Source organism: Corythoichthys intestinalis, chromosome 18 (assembly GCF_030265065.1).
Source record: "Corythoichthys intestinalis isolate RoL2023-P3 chromosome 18, ASM3026506v1, whole genome shotgun sequence".
Taxonomy (NCBI): Eukaryota; Metazoa; Chordata; class Actinopteri; order Syngnathiformes; family Syngnathidae; genus Corythoichthys; species Corythoichthys intestinalis.
In genome coordinates, this window is record NC_080412.1 from 33,618,082 (window position 1) to 33,636,744 (window position 18,663).

At 40.3% G+C, this 18,663-nt stretch overlaps 2 protein-coding genes across 2 annotated transcripts in view; both read left to right on the top strand.

Moving 5' to 3' along the window:
- The first annotated feature begins 169 nt into the window (after positions 1-169).
- On the top strand, positions 170-16,818 carry mrps31 (mitochondrial ribosomal protein S31). Its single transcript, XM_057821226.1, has 7 exons — positions 170-340; positions 5,433-5,819; positions 5,926-6,078; positions 12,739-12,882; positions 12,995-13,071; positions 15,901-16,041; positions 16,110-16,818. Exons 1-7 carry the CDS (start codon positions 243-245, stop codon positions 16,343-16,345), a joined length of 1,236 nt encoding a protein of 411 aa, XP_057677209.1. The 5' UTR covers positions 170-242; the 3' UTR covers positions 16,346-16,818.
- A 779-nt stretch (positions 16,819-17,597) lies between these two features.
- LOC130906681 (forkhead box protein O1-A-like) overlaps positions 17,598-18,663 on the top strand; it is a 58,915-nt gene continuing 57,849 nt past the window's right edge. The window contains exon 1 of the mRNA XM_057821225.1: positions 17,598-18,241. Within this exon, the coding sequence (XP_057677208.1) occupies positions 17,735-18,241 (507 nt within the window). The 5' untranslated portion in view covers positions 17,598-17,734. The remainder of the gene's footprint in view (positions 18,242-18,663) is intronic.

Sequence of the window (18,663 nt, forward strand, 5' to 3'; positions counted from 1 at the left end):
AACATTGGGATTAGAAGTTTTTATCCCTTTTTATAAATATAGATGCACGAGTTGGAGCTATAACCCTTATCTAAATTTTTAAAAATGCATAGAAGTAAGTTTCCAACTTTTATCATGGAACAGCTGTCATTGCTGTTTTGCGGGGAAGCATTTTGCTGTTGCAATTTAGACCAAGTTAGGCGTGTGAAAGGACATACATACATACATATATATGTATATATGTACTGTATATTTAAAGAATCATGTTTAGATATATATCCCGCGCGTTGTACGCCGTGCAGAATTCATCAGTAAATTATAATCGTATTTTTAGTGCAGACTATGATACGACGATTTTAAGGTAAATTGTTCTTCCTTTTTTTCCTTTATAATTATTCAATTTTCGTGAGGTTTAGCATTTATTGCAAGGGCTTAGGTTTGGTAGGTACGATATAACAGCGTAAACTGCATGTACACTTTTTGCTGGGGACAGGACATTAATAAGATCAAACAGATGAGGTGAACGGCGGTCAGGGCTACATTTCTCATCAATAAGAACCTAAATAATTGATTGGCAAAATGATTAATGCAAAATAAATCTGTATTGACTTGTACTAACTTTCACACTGCAAATTTTTACAGTATAATGTTTTAATCTGACAATTTTTCTTAAATATAGTCGAATAATTTTTTTCAGCTTGTTTTGAGTTTTAAAGGCTAGTTAAAAGATAAATGCATCAGATTCTTCCACTTACTTTTAGCAAATATTACCATTTGTTCTTATTAGGCCCATACGTCTAAAAGTCGGTCATTTTCACCTAAATCAAGAAAAAATTGTTTCAAATAATGTTTTGAACAATTTTTTTTTAGATTGAATATACAAACTTTTTGTTTCAAATAAGTGTTATTTTCAGCTAGCAATTTTTATTTCAAGAAACCTGAGTAAAATTTACTTGAAGCACTGGCAGATAATTTCACTTATTTCTAGTAGATTTACACTGAAAACAAGGGAATTTAAGTTTGTTTGTTTTTTTGGTTCAGGTGATACACCATTCGATTGTACCCTTTGTTTTCCAAAACTACTAAAGACACATTTTGAATACTTTCAGAATTAATGTTTGGATTTTATTAGCAAATTTAAATTGCATTACACAACACACACAAATTATATTAACATCCACAAGAAATACAAACTTGTTAATCATCTATTACGTATCCAGGAATGCGAAAAAATAAATTAATAAACATTTTTCTTATTACCACTCAAAACTGTCTTTCTAAATAAATTAAATATAACGAAAAAGTTCTTAGTCATGGAATGACAAAAATAAATAAAAAGAGAGCCTTCCTTCAGGATTAACACTACTGGTTTTGTCCACAAACAGCCAAACTCAACAAAAAATGAAAGCTCCTTTGGGCTGTTTTAAGACCACATACAGTGGAGCAAATAAGTATTTAGTCAACCACTAATTGTGCAAGTTCTCCCACTTGAAAATATTAGAGAGGCCTGTAATTGTCAACATGGGTAAACCTCAACCATGAGAGTCGTAATGTGGAAGAAAAAAAACAGAAAGTCACATAGATTGATTTTTAAAGAATTTATTTGCAAATCATGGTGGAAAATAAGTATTTGGTCTATACCAAAAGTTCATCTCAATACGTTGTTATGTACCCTTTGTTGGCAATAACGGAGGCCAAACGCTTTCTGTAAATGTCCACAAGCTTTTCATACACTGTTGCTGGTATTTTGGCCCTTTGCATTCCTTCATGCAGATCCCTTCTAGAGCAGTGATGTTTTGGGGCTGTCGTTGGGCAACACGGACTTTCAACTCCCTCCTCACCCCGTGGTGTAAAAATGATAACAAGAACGGGGAGCAAAAATCCCAGAACCACACGGGGGGACCTAGTGAATGCCCAACAGAGACGCCGTCAGGGACTCAAATCCTGAACTGCCAGATGTGTCCCCCGCTGAAGAAAGTACACGTCCAGGCCCGTCTGTGGTTCGCTAGAGAGCATTTGGATGATCCAGAAGAGGACTGGGAGAATGTGTTATGGTCAGATGAAACCAAAATAGAACTTTTTGGTAGAAACACAGGTTCTCTTGTTTTAAAGAAAAAGAATACTGAATTGCACCATACTCACTGTGAAGCATGGGGGTGGAATCATCATGCTTTGGGGCTGTTTTTCTGCAAAGGGACCAGGACGACTGATCTGTGTAAAGGAAAGAATGAATGGGGCCATGTATCGAGAGATTTTGAGTGAAAATCTCCTTCCACCAGCAAGGGCATTGAAGATGAGACGTGACTGGGTCTTTCAGCATGGCAATGAACCCAAACACACAGCCAGCGCAACAAAGGAGTGGCTTTGTCAGAAGCATTTCAAGGTCCTGGAGTAGCCTAGCCAGTCTCCAGGTCTCAACCCCATAGAAAATCTGCGGAGGTAGTTGAAAGTCAATGTTGCCCAACGACAGCCCCAGAACATCACTGCTCTAGAGGAGATCTGCATGGAGGAATGGGCCAAAATACCAGCAACAGTGTGTGAGAAGCTTGTAAAGAGTTACAGAAAACGTTTGGCCTCCGTTATTGCCAACAAAGGGTACATTAACAAGGTATTGAGATGAACTTTTGGTATTGACCAAATACTTATTTTCCACCATGATTTGCAAATAAATTCTTTAAAAATCAAACAATGTGATTTTCTGTTTTTTTTTCCACATTCTGTCTCTCATGGTTGAGGTTTAACCATGTTGACAATTACAGGCCTCTCTAATATTTTCGAGCGGGAGAACTTGCACAAATAGTGATTGACTAAATACTTATTTGCCCCACTGTAGGTAAAACAAATAATGAAAACTGGGGAGAAGGGTATAGACCCTACTCACCAACGTCACAGAATGACGTGTCGCTGTATCCGGCCGCCATATTGTCTGTCTTTGTGTATCCGTATTCTCAATGGTTTCATTTTGTCGTGCAATTTATCGTGCAATTTATGGAAGCCCCGGTGCTTTCAGACGCTGTAAACTCATTGGATGCGTTGCATAAAAGGCTTTGTGTGGAAAAGCTTCAGTCTATCCATTCGCCAGATCCATATTTGATGCCTAAATCGATATTTTTCGACCCGCTGTCTTCGCTCTCTCTGCCTGACATCTGCTACCCTGATATCTACAACTATATTGTCCACACAAAATCAGCCTATTCTCACGAAAGTTTGAAAAACTTTAAGAGCAGCACTCTAAGCAACATTACCCCGTGTGACCCTTTACTTCCAATTTTCTAAAATGGCGACAATCAATAAAAAAAAAGTTGACTGCGATGGCCGGCGCTTCAAGGATAGGTGGATATTTGACTATTTCTTCAATAAAACACGCAACAACTGTGTCTGCCTCATTTGCAAAGAGACAGCCGCTGTTTTCAAAGAGTTCGATGTGACGCGATAATGATATTACCGAACAAGACACGCTGACATGTACGACAACATTACAGGGAAGATATGCAGCGAGAAATGAAAGCAACTTGAAGCTAGTTTAATTTCGCAGCAGCAGTATTTCGCTAGAGCCCGAGTGTCGAAAGAGAACGCCACAAAGACGAGATTGTTGAAATTATGAATTGAAAAAAATAATAAAGCAAATGTAACACACAGAAGGGCTTGCTAAAATTTGTTTAAATATATTGTTCTATGTAAATCAGCCAAGGTAGCCCCCCCCCGCATTTTTACCACACCAAATCTGGCCCCCTTTGCAAACGGTTTGGACACACCTGTTTAACTGATGATCCGTAGACGAGGCCAGCTTCTTTCACTTGGTACCAGCTAAATGTTATTCAAACTATAATGATGGTGGAAGAAATAAGCATCTTGAATTTGAAACTGTATGTTGTCGGCGATTAGCTTCGCAATGATCTTAATTGTGGTTGTCAGCCCAAAACCCTCTAAATATACAGTATATTAAATGCATCTTACCAGATATAAAATGACTACTACATAATCTGTGGTGATCGTTTGGTGCCCAGTTTTCTTGTGGAATTGCAGCAGTCCATCTCGCTCTCCTCTCCGGGTCTCTCGGAATACGGTAAAACTTTACGTCTCTCCGTCTGTCTTCTCTGTTACTGCAACCAACCGCCACACAGGCCTTCACCATTATGATTATTAATGTTAACGAGCAGAAAAACACGGCATAATAGGAGGAATTTATGTAGCGGTAATGCGTCAACACGACGAGTAGACGGACAACATGGCGCGGAGGCGTGGTTGTGATGTCATGTGAGTAGGGTCTATTGTAAGATGTGCTTTAATGCTTTTGCACATTAACAGTATTTAAACCAATTATGTGTGTTTAAAACTAGGTGTTACGATTATGTTTTCTCATGTAACAGTCTATTCGCTTGTGCTTTAGTGCTTACACAATGAAAAGAGTCATAATGTTTCGTTTTTCAGTAGACGTCACCATGTTTCTGTTTTCAGTAGACATCACCATAATGTTTCCTTTTTCAGTAGACGTCATCATAATGTTTCTGTTTTCAGTAGACATCACCATAATGTTTCCTTTTTCAGTAGACGTCACCGTAATGTTTCTGTTTTCAGTAGACGTCACCATAATGTTTCTGTTTTCAGTAGACATCACCATAATGTTTCCTTTTTCAATAGACGTCACCATAATGTTTCTGTTTTCAGTAGACGTCACCATAATGTTTCTGTTTTCAGTAGGCGTCACCATAATGTTTCTGTTCTCATTAAAAGGCTGCGCTCCTCAGGGGTTAGGTTAGATAAGCTTGTTGTGAGCTACACGCTCCGCATCAACCTTTTCTCCTGACGGCCGTTAGCGTAAAAGCTTTATCTTCGTCTCAAGTCTGATTCTTCCTCCGTCCCTTCCTAGGTCTTTTGTTGTTTTCTTAGTTCAAGTATTAAGTTTAGACCTAACATCTATAAACCTTGGTTCACTACATTTCTTACAGCTGAGCAGAGTTGACTATATTTCTCACAGTTTAATTATCGCTAACCTAGTGGAAAACACATACAGGAGGACACTTCTACTGTACCTAAGCAGCTTCCTACTCAGGTTAGCAAGTTCATACAGCTTATCGTAATCGTAATGCCAACTCTATTACTTCAGTTACTTACAGTGGCTGCTGGCTGAAAAAAACCTTCTAATATCCCTTCTCTTCGAAGCAGGCGGAGGAGGGCATGTCGACATGCAACGTAATTCTGAACTGTGAGAGTGTTCGTGTGGGTGGGGGTGTTCTAGTCATCAGCCAATCAAACGTGCGTTTGAGGAAAAAAATGGAGCGGGACATTCAGCAAGTGAAAAAGGGTTTTGTCCCTACCATCCCTATGCAAATCTACGGCCTTGATTTATAGCATTGCGAATTCTACCATTTTAGTTGAAAAAATATAACAGATGTAACTACACTCATATAACAACTGGAATTGCCGTCTAACCTGTTTTGTTCTTCTTGTAGTTTTTCCGCTGTGTGCACTGAAAAACACCTCAGCACAAACCCAGCCAGATTATGTGAAAATACACACAATTCTCCAAATGCAGATAATGGTCCAGATCCCACAAAAACAAAAATAGTTAAAAATCAACAAACCCAAGATTCCAGTGAAGTCAACAAACTTGATGAGTCAAATCATGGAGACAATACTCAGAAGGAGGATTCTAAGGGAAAAGTGGTTGCGGCCAAGAGTGGGAAGCAGAATCTACTTGATCTTCTGGGAGCTATGAAGGTGGACGTCACCAGTAAGAGGAGGCTACAAAATGTCAAACCTAAATCTACACCTGTAGAAGATATGGAGAGCACCATTAGCATGTTTCAGAAGGCTTCAGAAGATGCTTCAACACAGACGTGAGTAGTATCCCCTCACCCCATCTGCTTTTGCTGGTAACAGCAGCAACATTGCAATAACATTTTGGTTATTCTTTATAAATCTTGTCTTTTTTTTTTTTTTTAGACAAAGTTTGGATCCAGAACTTCTCTCGGCTGCCTCTGCTGCTGCTTCCACTTTTCCTAATCGCATCCTGGCAGAATCTGAGCTGCTCAAGCAGCTGAGGAAGCATGAGGCCATCACTGAGGCTCACAAGAAGGGTGACATAAATGATCTCGGGTACATAACCATCAAGCGAAAAAAAAATATTATGAGACAATATTATAAACATTTTTACAATTGATCAAATTTAAGAGGTGATGCTCAGTTATGGTTGACACCGTATAATACTTGGCCCAGTCAATTAAGGAATGCAGTTTAATGCAACAAATATAAGAAAATTTGTTTGTCAGCCAGTAATGAACTCACTTAACTGTCATTATGTGCGTACCGTAAGTTTCGGACTATATGCTGCTACTTTTTTCCCTCATTTTGAATCCTGCGGTTCATAGTCCAGTGCGGCTTATTTGTTGATATACTGTATTTCGGTTAATGGGACACACTTTATTTGACAGTGGCATCATAAGACCGTCATAATTATGACATGAGACTGTCATGAGCATTAATGAATGCTTATGACGGATGTCATTACGTGTCATCTGGCAAATTTTGTCACTAACTCCATTCATGTCCAGCTCGGATCTTTTACATCCATTAGAAAGTGAGATAATTACTCGTTACAGTGAATCCTCGTTATTCGCGGTTAATGAGGACCAGAACCCGCTGCGATAAGTGAAAAACCACAAAGTAGAACCCCCGCCCGCCCACCACCACCATTATACTGTTGTACAATGAAATTGTGGAGTATCTCCCTTTACAGTGCAGGACAAGTAAAAAAAATCTCAAAAGTGGCTTGCAAGAATAAATGATAAAATAATACATATAAAATACAGTGGGGAGAACAAGTATATGATACACTGCCGATTTTGCTGGTTTTCCCACTTGCAAAGCATGTAGAGGTCTGTAATTTGTATCATAAGTTCTCTTCAACTGTGAGGGACGGAATCTAATACAAAAAAACAAAAAATCACGTATGATTTTTAAATAATAAATTTGCATTTAATCGCATGAAATAAGTATTTGATACATCACAAAAATCGAATTTAATATTTGGGACAGAAACCTTTGTTTGCTATTACAGATACCAAACGTTTCCTGTAGTCCTTGACATGGTTTGCACACACTGCAGCAGGGATTTTGGCCCACTCCTCCTTGCAGATCTTCTCCAGAGCCTTCAGGTTTCGGGGCTGCTGCCGGGCAACAAGGACTTTCAGCTTCCTCCATAGATTTTCTATCGGGTTCAGATCTGGTGACTGGCGAGGCCACTCCAGGACCTTAAGATGTTTCTTATGTTGCCACTCTTTAGTTGCCATGGCTGTGTGCTTTGGGTCGTTGTCATGCTGGAAGACCCAGCCACGACCCATCTTCAGGGCTCTCACTGAAGGAAGGAGGTTGTCAGCCAAGATCTGGCGATACATAGCCCCATCCTTCCTCCCCTCAATACGGTGCAGTTGTCCTGTACCCTTGGCAGAGAAGCAGCCCCAAAAAATGATGTTTCCTCCTCCATGTTTCACGGTTGGGATGGTGTTCTTGGGGTTGTACTCATCCTTCTTTTTCCTCCAAACACGACGAGCCGAGTTTAGACCAAAAAGTTCCATTTTGGTCTCATCAGACCACATGACCTTCTCCCATTGCTCCTCTGGATCATCCAGATGGTCAGTGGCAAACTTCAGACGTGTCTGGACATGCACTGGCTTCAGCAGCGGGACCTTGCGTGCGCTGTAGGATTTTAATCCATGACGGCGTAATGTGTTTCCGATGTTTTTTTTCGAGACTGTGGTTCCAGCTCTCTTCAGGTCATTGACCAGGTCCTGCCATGTAGTTCTGGGCTGATCCCTCACCTTCCTCATGATCAGTGATGCCCCACGAAGTGAGATCTTGCATGGAGCCCCAGAACGAGGCAGATTGACCGTCAACTTGAACTTCTTCCATTTTCAAATAATCGCTCCAACAGTTGTTACCTTCTCACCAAGCTGCTTGCTTATTTTCCTGTAGCCCATCCCAGCCTTGTGCAGGTCTATTATTTTATCCCTGATGTCGTTACACAGCTCTTTGGTCTTGGCCATTGTGGAAAGGTTGGAGTTTGTTTGTTTGAGCATGTGAACATGTGTCTTTTATACAGGTAACAAGTTCAAACAGGTGCAGTTACTTCCGGTAATGAGTGGAGAACAGGAGGGGTTCTTAAAAAAGAACTGAGAGCCGAAATATTTACTAGTTGGTAATGTATCAAATACTTATTTCATGCAGTTAAATACAAATTTATTATTTAAAAATTATACAATGTGATTTTCTGGATTTTTGTATTAGATTCCGTCCCTCACAGTTGAAGAGAACTTATGATACAAATTAAAGACCTCTACATGCTTCGCAAGTGGGAAAACCAGCAAAATCGGCAGTGTATCAAATACTTGTTCTCCCCACTGTATGTATGAGGTAGTCCTGTGTTCAGGCAGTGCAAATAATTGAAGTGAGGTATCAGCAGTTGACAGTAAAGGTATTGAAAATTGCAGATTAATATTGCACGTAGATAAGTATTGCACAAAGAACATGTGTGAATTGAAGTTAAGTTGCAGAGGTTGACAGTGAGGCATTGAATATTGGTCCTAGTAAGTATTGCACATAGTACATTGCATGTAAAGGAATATTGGACATTGGATGCTGTGGTGTTACATCTAGTTGTTCAGGGTAGAGATGGCTTTAGCAAAGAAACTGTTCCTCAGTCTGTTTGTTCTTGCTTTTAAACACCTATAGCGTCTCCCAGACGGGAACAGTTCAAACAGCTGGGAATCAGGATGTGAGCTGTCCTTGAGGATGTTTAGAGCTCTGCTGAGGCATCGAGAGGAGTAGATGTCCATCATGGAGGGGAGAACATTGGAAAGAGAAACATATAAGACATGTTTTTTCACTTTTGTTCCCCGAAGTATAATTTAAAAAACGTATTTTTATATACATATATATATATATGTGTGTATACAGTGCCTTGCAAAAGTATTCGGCCCCCTTGAATCTTGCAACGTTTCGCCACATTTCAGGCTTCAAACAAAGATATGAAATTTATTTTTTTTTTGTCAAGAATCAACAACAAGTGGGACACAATCGTGAAGTGGAACAACATTTATTGGATAATTTAAACTTTTTTAACAAATAAAAAACTGAAAAGTGGGGCGTGCAATATTATTCGGCCCCTTTACTTTCAGTGCAGCAAACACACTCCAGAAGTTCAGTGAGGATCTCTGAATGATCCAATGTTGTCCTAAATGACCGATGAAGAAAAATAGAATCCAAATGTGTGTAATCAAGTCTCCGTATAAATGCACCTGCTCTGTGATAGTCTCAGGGTTCTGTTTAAAGTGCAGAGAGCATTATGAAAACCAAGGAACACACCAGGCAGGTCCGAGATACTGTTGTGGAGAAGTTTAAAGCCGGATTTGGATATAAAAAGATTTCCCAAGCTTTAAACATCTCAAGGAGCACTGTGCAAGCCATCATATTGAAATGGAAGGAGCATCAGACCATGCTAATCTACCAAGACCCGGCCGTCCTTTCAAACTTTTTTCTCAAACAAGGAGAAAACTGATCAGAGATGCAGCCAAGAGCCCCATGATCACTCTGGATGAACTGCAGAGATCTACAGCTGAGGTGGGAGAGTCTGTCCATAGGACAACAATCAGTCGTACACGGCACAAATCTGGCCTTTATGGAAGAGTGGCAAGAAGAAAGCCATTTCTCAAAGATATCCATAAAAAGTCTCTTTTAAAGTTTGCCACAAGCCACCTGGGAGACACACCAAACATGTGGAAGAAGGTGCTCTTGTCAGATGAAACCAAAATTGAACTTTTTGGCCACAATGCAAAACGATATGTTTGGCGTAAAAGCAACACAGCTCATCACCCTGAACACACCATCCCCACTGTCAAACATGGTGGTGTCAGCATCATGTTTTGGGCCTGCTTTTCTTCAGCAGGGACAGGGAAGATGGTTAAAATTGACGGGAAGATGGATGCAGCCAAATACAGGAACATTCTGGAAAAAAACCTGTTGGTATCTGCACAAGACCTGAGACTGGGACGGAGATTTATCTTCCAACAAGACAATGATCCAAAACATAAAGCCAAATCTACAATGGAATGGTTCAAACATAAACGTATCCAGGTGTTAGAATGGCCAAGTCAAAGTCCAGACCTGAATCCAATCGAGAATCTGTGGAAAGAGCTGAAGACTGCTGTTCACAAACACTCTCCATCCAACCTCACTGAGCTCGAGCTGTTTTGCAAGGAAGAATGGGTAAGAATGTCAGTCTCTCGATGTGCAAAACTGATAGAAACGTACCCCAAGCGACTTGCAGCTGTAATTGGAGCAAAAGGTGGCGCTACAAAGTATTAACGCAAGGGGCCGTATAATATTGCACACCCCACTTTTCAGTTTTTTATTTGTTAAAAAAGTTTAAATGATCCAATAAATTTTGTTCCACTTCACGATTGTGTCCCACTTGTTGTTGATTCTTGACAAAAAATTAAAATTTTATATCTTTATGTTTGAAGCCTGAAATGTGGCGAAAGGTTGCAAGGTTCAAGGGGGCCGAATACTTTTGCAAGGCACTGTATATATGTATACACACCGTTCAAAAGTTTTGTTTCGCTTTGACCCCAAATTTTTGAACCGTAGCGTATCATATGGGATTTTTCATTTTGTAAAATCTGAACGGTAGTGTATGTATGTATATATATGTATATATATATTAATAAAATAGTTTTTAAGCACTTCAAATGTAATAATTACTGTACGATAAGTTTTAAACATGTGTAGCCCCTATCTATACCCTCCTGTATGTACACCGATAGGAGCTGCAATCTAGGCTCGGTTTATTTGGTATGGATACGATAACCACATCTAACATCAGGTTTAGGCAATCGGAATGCTTTTTTGTAGATTTTTAATGAACAACACAATAAACAATTTTAACAATAACAAACACACAATGAATTAGAAATAACACACTATAAAATTAACAACAAGAAAAATAGAAAAAAATAGTCTTGAGTCTCAGTCTAAGTCAATTGTTTCGTCAAAGTCAAAATTGTCCAATATTAGTTGCAGTGGCAACTAATCATGTCTCAGTTTTTTCTATTTCAATAGATTTTTCCCAAATGTTCGTTGGAGTGCACTCTTTTCGAAGAAAAAAATGTATGTATCAGTCCGATGACTGATACAATCCTACCACACAGACAGTCTGTCTGTTATTCCAGAATTTTCAATGATCTTGGTTCTTCAATCACTCTGGGTTAGCTCGCCATCGCTGAATCCAATCTGATGATCTTTTGTTTTTTTTCCAATCAGAAAAAAACCTGACCTGTATTTAACACAGGTCTTGGGTTACAATCTTTTCAGTTTCATTGTTTCAGTTTCATTTTTGTTGTACAACTTTTTCAAACACTACTGAGTGTAAACACTCGAGAATATACTTCTAGTCATTTACAAAGCATTTTGTACGCAATAAATGACATTTCCATTACACAAAATTAATAATTACATTTCTTTTCCTTTCAAATGGAAACTATATTTCATAACATTTCAAACAAATCTTAACAAAAATATCTCACCGAATAGTCTTAACTGACGATGCCTGGTCCTCTTCCTCTCACACAAGGCTTTTGGCCTGCATGAATAAGGCGCTAGCAGTTAGCCATGAATGCAAATTTAGCATTAGCGAATTAGCGAATTGTTTCCACATCTTACCGAGTGGTTTCTGCTCAATATTTTCACCACGCGACCGTCTGAATTCGCTTCAAGCAACAGACGCCACACAGCAACAGTTGATGCATTCGTCAATTTGCTTTTCTTGATCTTTTTCTCGTTTCTTTCTGGGGCGAACAAAACTTTTCCCCCTCAGTTAGAAAAGCTAACGTTCCAAAAGGAAGTGCGCATGCGCTGACGTCGTAGTTGTTAGTCTCTGACTTCATTCAAATGTCGCTCATGCCCTCTAGTGTTGTTATTGGGTTTAAGGCTTCAATATTTTTCTCTGGCCTACATTATTGGGTATAACGCTTCAATATTTTTCTCTGGGCTACATTATTTGGTATAATGCTTCCATATTTTTCTCTGGGCTACACATGTTACTGTCCCACCAAATTATTTATAAACAAGAATAAAGTAGAAAAATGCTTGTCTTATGCTTTACTGAGTAAGTCCACTCAAATCCGCTCAAGGTGCTCACTTACACACAATGAGTTGCCACAGCAACAGTTTAACAAGTTAAATGATGATTGATGCATGCGGCGCTTTGAAGCTTCGGCTTCCAAGCATTCATTCATTCATTCATTTTCCATGCTGCTTTTCCTCACGAGGGTCGCGGAGGTGCTGGAGCCTATCCCAGCTAACTCGGGGCAGTAGGCAGGGGACACCCTGAACTGGTTGCCAGCCAATTGCAGGCATCTGTGGCAAGATTAAATATTACATCTGTCAATCATCGTTAACTTTAATAAGCAACTCCAGTGCAGCGCCTGACCAGGCAGGGAGGCAGAGTGAGACTACGTGATTGGCTCGGGACGGCTCACTGTATCCCATAATACAGTGGGGACAGCTGCGGCTTATAGTCCGGTGCGGCTTCTCTATGAACAAATGCCGTTTCGTGCCAAATTTGGTGGGTGGCGGCTTACAGCCAGGTGCGCCTTAAAGTCCGAAAATTACGGCAGTTTGCAGTGGTACACTTCATCATTTTACTTTTTCGTTCATTTTATCATTAACCCTTTGAATGTCTCAATTTTTTTTTTTTTTTCGTAGAGTGATTATAGCTGACATGAAAGTGGGAAGAAAAAACAATCGAGAAAATGCTTGGCCAAGCAATCAGATCCGGTTCGATGATGATGGGCAGGGCTACACACAAGGTGGAGGAATCACTGCAGAACTGAACCGTGTTCGCAGAAAGTAGGTTGTTTCATTTGGGATAAAAACTTCTGATATTAATACTACATTTGATCTGACAGTAATTTGATACGTGATAAATAAATATATATATATATATATATATATTTTTTAGGAGGAAATTGTTCACAGGTAGAAGACTAAACATCTTCTCTTCAACGGCTAATGAAGATGAAGCAGTTTCAACATTTGGTAATACGTGTAATATTCTGTTGTACTGTATATGTCAGAAACATCTTTAACAAACATTTGATATGGACAGAAATTCATAAGTCCACCTAGATCCAGGAATATTGTTTTCAGCCCCAGAGGTTCCACTGTATTTTTGGCATTACAGTAGTACCTCTACTTACGAAATTAATTGGTTCTAGAAGTAGTTTTGTAAACTGAAAATACCGGACGTAGACATATTTTCCATTTACATGCTCCAATCTGTTTCAAACACCCCAAAATTCAGACAAAAGTCTTTTATTAAGCATAAAACTGCATCAACACATGTACCAAATACATGTTACAATTAGAATATTGAACAATAAACATAAAACGAAAGCTGTGCATAATGCAAAAAACAAAGACGAGAGAATAAAAGTTAATACGCTCGCGTAAAGCTGACAGAATACCTCTTGGCTCGAGGGGCGAATGGAGGGGACACTGGGCGACACACATACACATAGAGTAGAAGTACAGTGCCTTGCAAAAGTATTCGGCCCCCTTGAATCTTGCAACCTTTCGCCACATTTCAGGCTTCAAACATAAAGATATGAAATTTAATTTTTTTGTCAAGAATCAACAACAAGTGGGACACAATCGTGAAGTGGAACAATATTTATTGGATAATTTAAACTTTTTTAACAAATAATAAACTGAAAAGTGGGGCGTGCAATATTATTCGGCCCCTTTACTTTCAGTGCAGCAAACTCACTCCAGAAGTTCAGTGAGGATCTCTGAATGATCCAATGTTGTCCTAAATGACCGATGATGATAAATAGAATCCACCTGTGTGTAATCAAGTCTCCGTATAAATGCACCTGCTCTGTGATAGTCTCAGGGTTCTGTTTAAAGTGCAGAGAGCATTATGAAAACCAAGGAACACACCAGGCAGGTCCGAGATACTGTTGTGGAGAAGTTTAAAGCCGGATTTGGATACAAAAAGATTTCCCAAGCTTTAAACATCTCAAGGAGCACTGTGCAAGCCATCATATTGAAATGGAAGGAGCATCAGACCACTGCAAATCTACCAATACCCAGCCGTCCTTCCAAACTTTCTTCTCAAACAAGGAGAAAACTGATCAGAGATGCAGCCAAGAGGCCCATGATCACTGTGGATGAACTGCAGAGATCTACAGCTGAGGTGGGAGAGTCTGTCCATAGGACAACAATCAGTCGTACACGGCACAAATCTGGCCTTTATGGAAGAGTGGCAAGATGAAACCCATTTCTCAAAGATATCCATAAAAAGTCTCGTTTAAAGTCTGCCACAAGCCACCTGGGAGACACACCAAACATGTGGAAGAAGGTGCTCTGGTCAGATGAAACCAAAATTGAACTTTTTGGCCACAATGCAAAACGATATGTTTGGCGTAAAAGCAACACAGCTCATCACCCTGAACACACCATCCCCACTGTCAAACATGGTGGTGGCAGCATCATGGTTTGGGCCTGCTTTTCTTCAGCAGGGACAGGGAAGATGGTTAAAATTGACGGGAAGATGGACTGCTGTTCACAAACACTCTCCATCCAACCTCACTGAGCTCGAGCTGTTTTGCAAGGAAGAATGGGCAAGAATGTCAGTTTCTCGATGTGCAAAACTGATAGAAACATACCCCAAGCGACTTGCAGCTGTAATTGGAGCAAAAGGTGGCGCTACAAAGTATTAACGCAAGGGGGCCGAATAATATTGCACGCCCCACTTTTCAGTTCTTTATTTGTTAAAAAAGTTTAAATTATCCAATAAATTTTGTTCCACTTCACGATTGTGTCCCACTTGTTGTTGATTCTTGACAAAAAATTAAAATTTTATATCTTTATGTTTGAAGCCTGAAATGTGGCGAAAGGTTGCAAGGTTCAAGGGGGCCGGATACTTTTGCAAGGCACTGTACCTCTTAGCCACCGGATGCCAGGAAGATGCTAGGCAATAGCCAATGGCAGAGCAGCTATGTTATGTTCAGTAAACTCTGGGAGCTGCGAGTAGCAGCCCATACTGTATTTTTGCCTTTCATATCCTGAAATTTCTTTCGTAACGAGGCAATATTTTCCCCATTGAGGCAGGTCGTAACCTGAAAATTCTGTATGTAGAGACGTCCGTAAGTAGAGGTACAACTGTATAATATTGTCAGTAAAATAAAGTTATTATCCAATGCATCAATTTTCTTAAGCCAGGACCCCCAAAACTAACCTATCCCATCTTACTTTGCTTGATCGGTGGCATACGCGCATATTCACAATAAGAAAATCAAAGTTTATTCACAGTACAACCACTAGGGTACTGCACTACAGCCTTATACTACATCAGTGGTTCTTAACCTGGGTTCGGTGAGTAAGTCTTAGGGTTTCGGCGAAAGTATAGAACTGCAGAGCCCTATTTTCGTACGCTAAATTAAAAATCTAGGCAAAGCACGCTTTTTAAACCAAGTTTTGGAGTGGTTTGCTCCCAATTTGCAGGCTTAATCCATTTCTTTTAACTACTAGTCTAATGGGAGGAGGAAGTGGTTTGCTCAGTGGAAGGTTGACTCGGACTTGGTATGAGAGAATACAACAGACCAAAGGGTGGCATGGTCTCAAATTTTGACCCGTTTATAAAACATGCTGTCAAAAGAGTTGAATTTTAAATGGGAATTTGCTAGTTTAGATAAATTGATTTCGCATTTGAAAAAATTTGTTTTATTTTCTAATTCTGAGTGTTCGTTGACTCCACATGTGAAACTTGTGGGGTTCGGTAGCTTTAGCAAGGTTAAGAACCACTGTACTAGATAATGCAATACGTATCTCTGAGAAATATCATCACATTTTGCCTTTTTACAGCTCGACCAACACTGTGGGACGCCGACTTTGCGGAACAGCTTGCTTCTGCTGCCAACCAAATGCCCCGAAATGCCTTTGAGGAAATGATCCAGTGGACCAAAGAGGGGAAAATGTGGCAATATCCAATTGATAATGAAGCAGGTGAGCCAATAATTGCTGCACATAACGTCGAGGAAACAAAGATTGACAGTGTTCTGCCCTTTTATCAGGCCTGGAAGAGGAGGCAAGCATTCCTTTCCATGAGCATGTCTTCCTGGATAAGCACTTGGAGGAGGGCTTCCCTAAGCAAGGGCCAGTTAGGCACTTCATGGAGTTAGTGGTGACTGGTTTATCCAGAAATCCCTATCTGACCGTCCAGGAGAAGAAGGAGCACATTTCCTGGTTCAGAGACTACTTCAATCAAAAACAGGATGTTCTCAAAGAGGCTGAAGGTTACGCAAATTAAAATTTTGAAAAATTGGATGTAATTTCAATACTTATGAAAGCCACTCTTATATGTAATAAAATGAAAACGTGTGTGGTAAAGCTCCTGTATTGTCATAATATTTAGTCCGCAATCCTCATGTATTTTTATTGGAAAATTCAGGTCTCTAAAAGGGGGATAACAAATATTTGTGAGAGGTAACAGTCTGAAAAACGACCACAGAGGAAAGACTGTCAGCTACTGTAAGTGTGAGAAGTATAAAATGACATGTTTTCATTTGTAGTGGTAACATCATTAAAATAACATCGTTAATGGATGTTTGGTGATTTGTCGGGAGGATAAATCGGTTGTTCCTCAATGTTTTAAGGGCCTGTTGAGACCTGTCTGTCACTTTGATTAATGATGTTTTTCTTGGCAGGCAGTGAAATAGGTTTATGTTGGCATGTGGGCGTCTTGGACCTCGGCTGGTTTAAACTACACGTTTAAATAGAACTCGGACCTCTTGCCCTTTACAAGGAAGTCCTTTTGAAGTTAAGGACATACGAACAAAGAAGCGTGCAGTTTCGTCTTGCTCGCGCTGCTTTATTTATTGTTATAGTAAGCTTGCATAAGAGGGAGATTGACATTTGGAAACACTCCCGTTTCCACATTTTGTTCACTTTTCCTTAAACATGGCCGTTAGTGGCATGGTGATGTGTTGGCAACTTGGTTAATTGCGGGGCAAATAAGAATGTTTGTTTGTACACCTGTTCCCAAATGCAGACAATAATGTTTGCAGTCATGACTGACAAGAAAAAAATGTGTAGTGCTGTACGTGGTTTTTATCTTTACGCACCAATAGAGGGCAGCACTCGCGCCGCCTTTTGTGACTGAATCATGAGATAAGCGTTGTAGTCCAATAAATTATTGTCTTGACAGTAAGAAGTGTAATATTGTGAGAAATATAGTATGTATGGTGCTTTCATCTGCTGTAATATAGACACATGGTTCATCATTGGTTTTGATTTTCAAACTTAACCTACGTTTTAATGAGAATTTTACCTTTTCATACCAATGTTTTTTAGATTTATTTTAAATTTCCCTTGACCGTTGTGTAATTCATATAGCTATGATGGTTTTGTTCATTGCATAACTTTTTTTTTTTTTTTTTTAAATAACGAGAGTTGTGGCAAAGAAACCAGACGACCGAGCATGTGACAGGACGTGAAGGCATCATCGCACCCTTCATGTGGGCTGTTCTTCTCACAAAGCGCCACGCTTGAGAAGTTGAAACTATTTAGATGAGGATGCTTTGGATGTAGTAGTAGACTTGTAATCGACCAGCTCTGCCCAACTTAGCTCACGCGAAGCTTCCAAAACGTTAGCGTTTCTCAAGTTCACGTGAGAGTCTATGAGCCTGAGAGCCGCGTAATGGCTGAGGTTCCACCGCTCCAAGTTGATCCGGACTTTGAGCCTCTCACCCGGCCGCGCTCTTGCACCTGGCCGCTGCCGGAGCTGATCGACCCAGCCGGTTCCACAACATCCTCCCCGGCCCCGTCGGTGAAGCAGGAGCCGGCTGGAAACGGTGATTTTCCACGCAACTTGTGCTTGCTGGAGGAGGACTATGAAGAGAAGCCGCAGCACTTGCACGTCCAGTTGCGCCCCCACCAACACCTGCAGCAGCCGGGCTCGCAGCTCGCACCTCAGCAACAGGTGCTCCCTTCTGGCGCGACATCCTTGGGCGGCTCTTGCCAGAGGAAGAGCAGCTCGTCCCGTCGCAACGCCTGGGGGAACATGTCATACGCCGACCTCATCACCAGGGCCATCGAGAGCTCACCCGAGAAAAGGCTGACCCTGTCCCAAATTTATGACTGGATGGTGAATAGTGTGCCTTACTTCAAGGATAAAGGAGACAGCAACAGCTCTGCGGGATGGAAGGTCAGTAGCTGCACGCGGGGAAGCATCGAGTTCATTCCTTTTAGGTGGCGCAGCAGCAAACTTACAATATGACACTACTTTTGGTCTTTTTAACCCTTTCGCGGATAGTGGTTACTACAGTGGACAGCTATTTACGAGATGACGCTTAACACCTCTAAACCTTTATAGTGCAAGTGACTATTGCTACTTAATAAAAAAATATATGGCGGAAAACAGGGCCAGCCCAGGCCATTTTGGGGCCCTAAGCAAAATAATGCAAAGGGGCCCATATTTTTGGCCCACCATTTCGTCACAGTGTACTGTGAAACCCATACATGCAATCCAACCCATACGTCCATATTTTGTATATTAATCAGATTTTCTTGCACTGCATACTTCAAACTTCTCACCCCAAATGATTGTCAGTACTTAACAGTAAATAG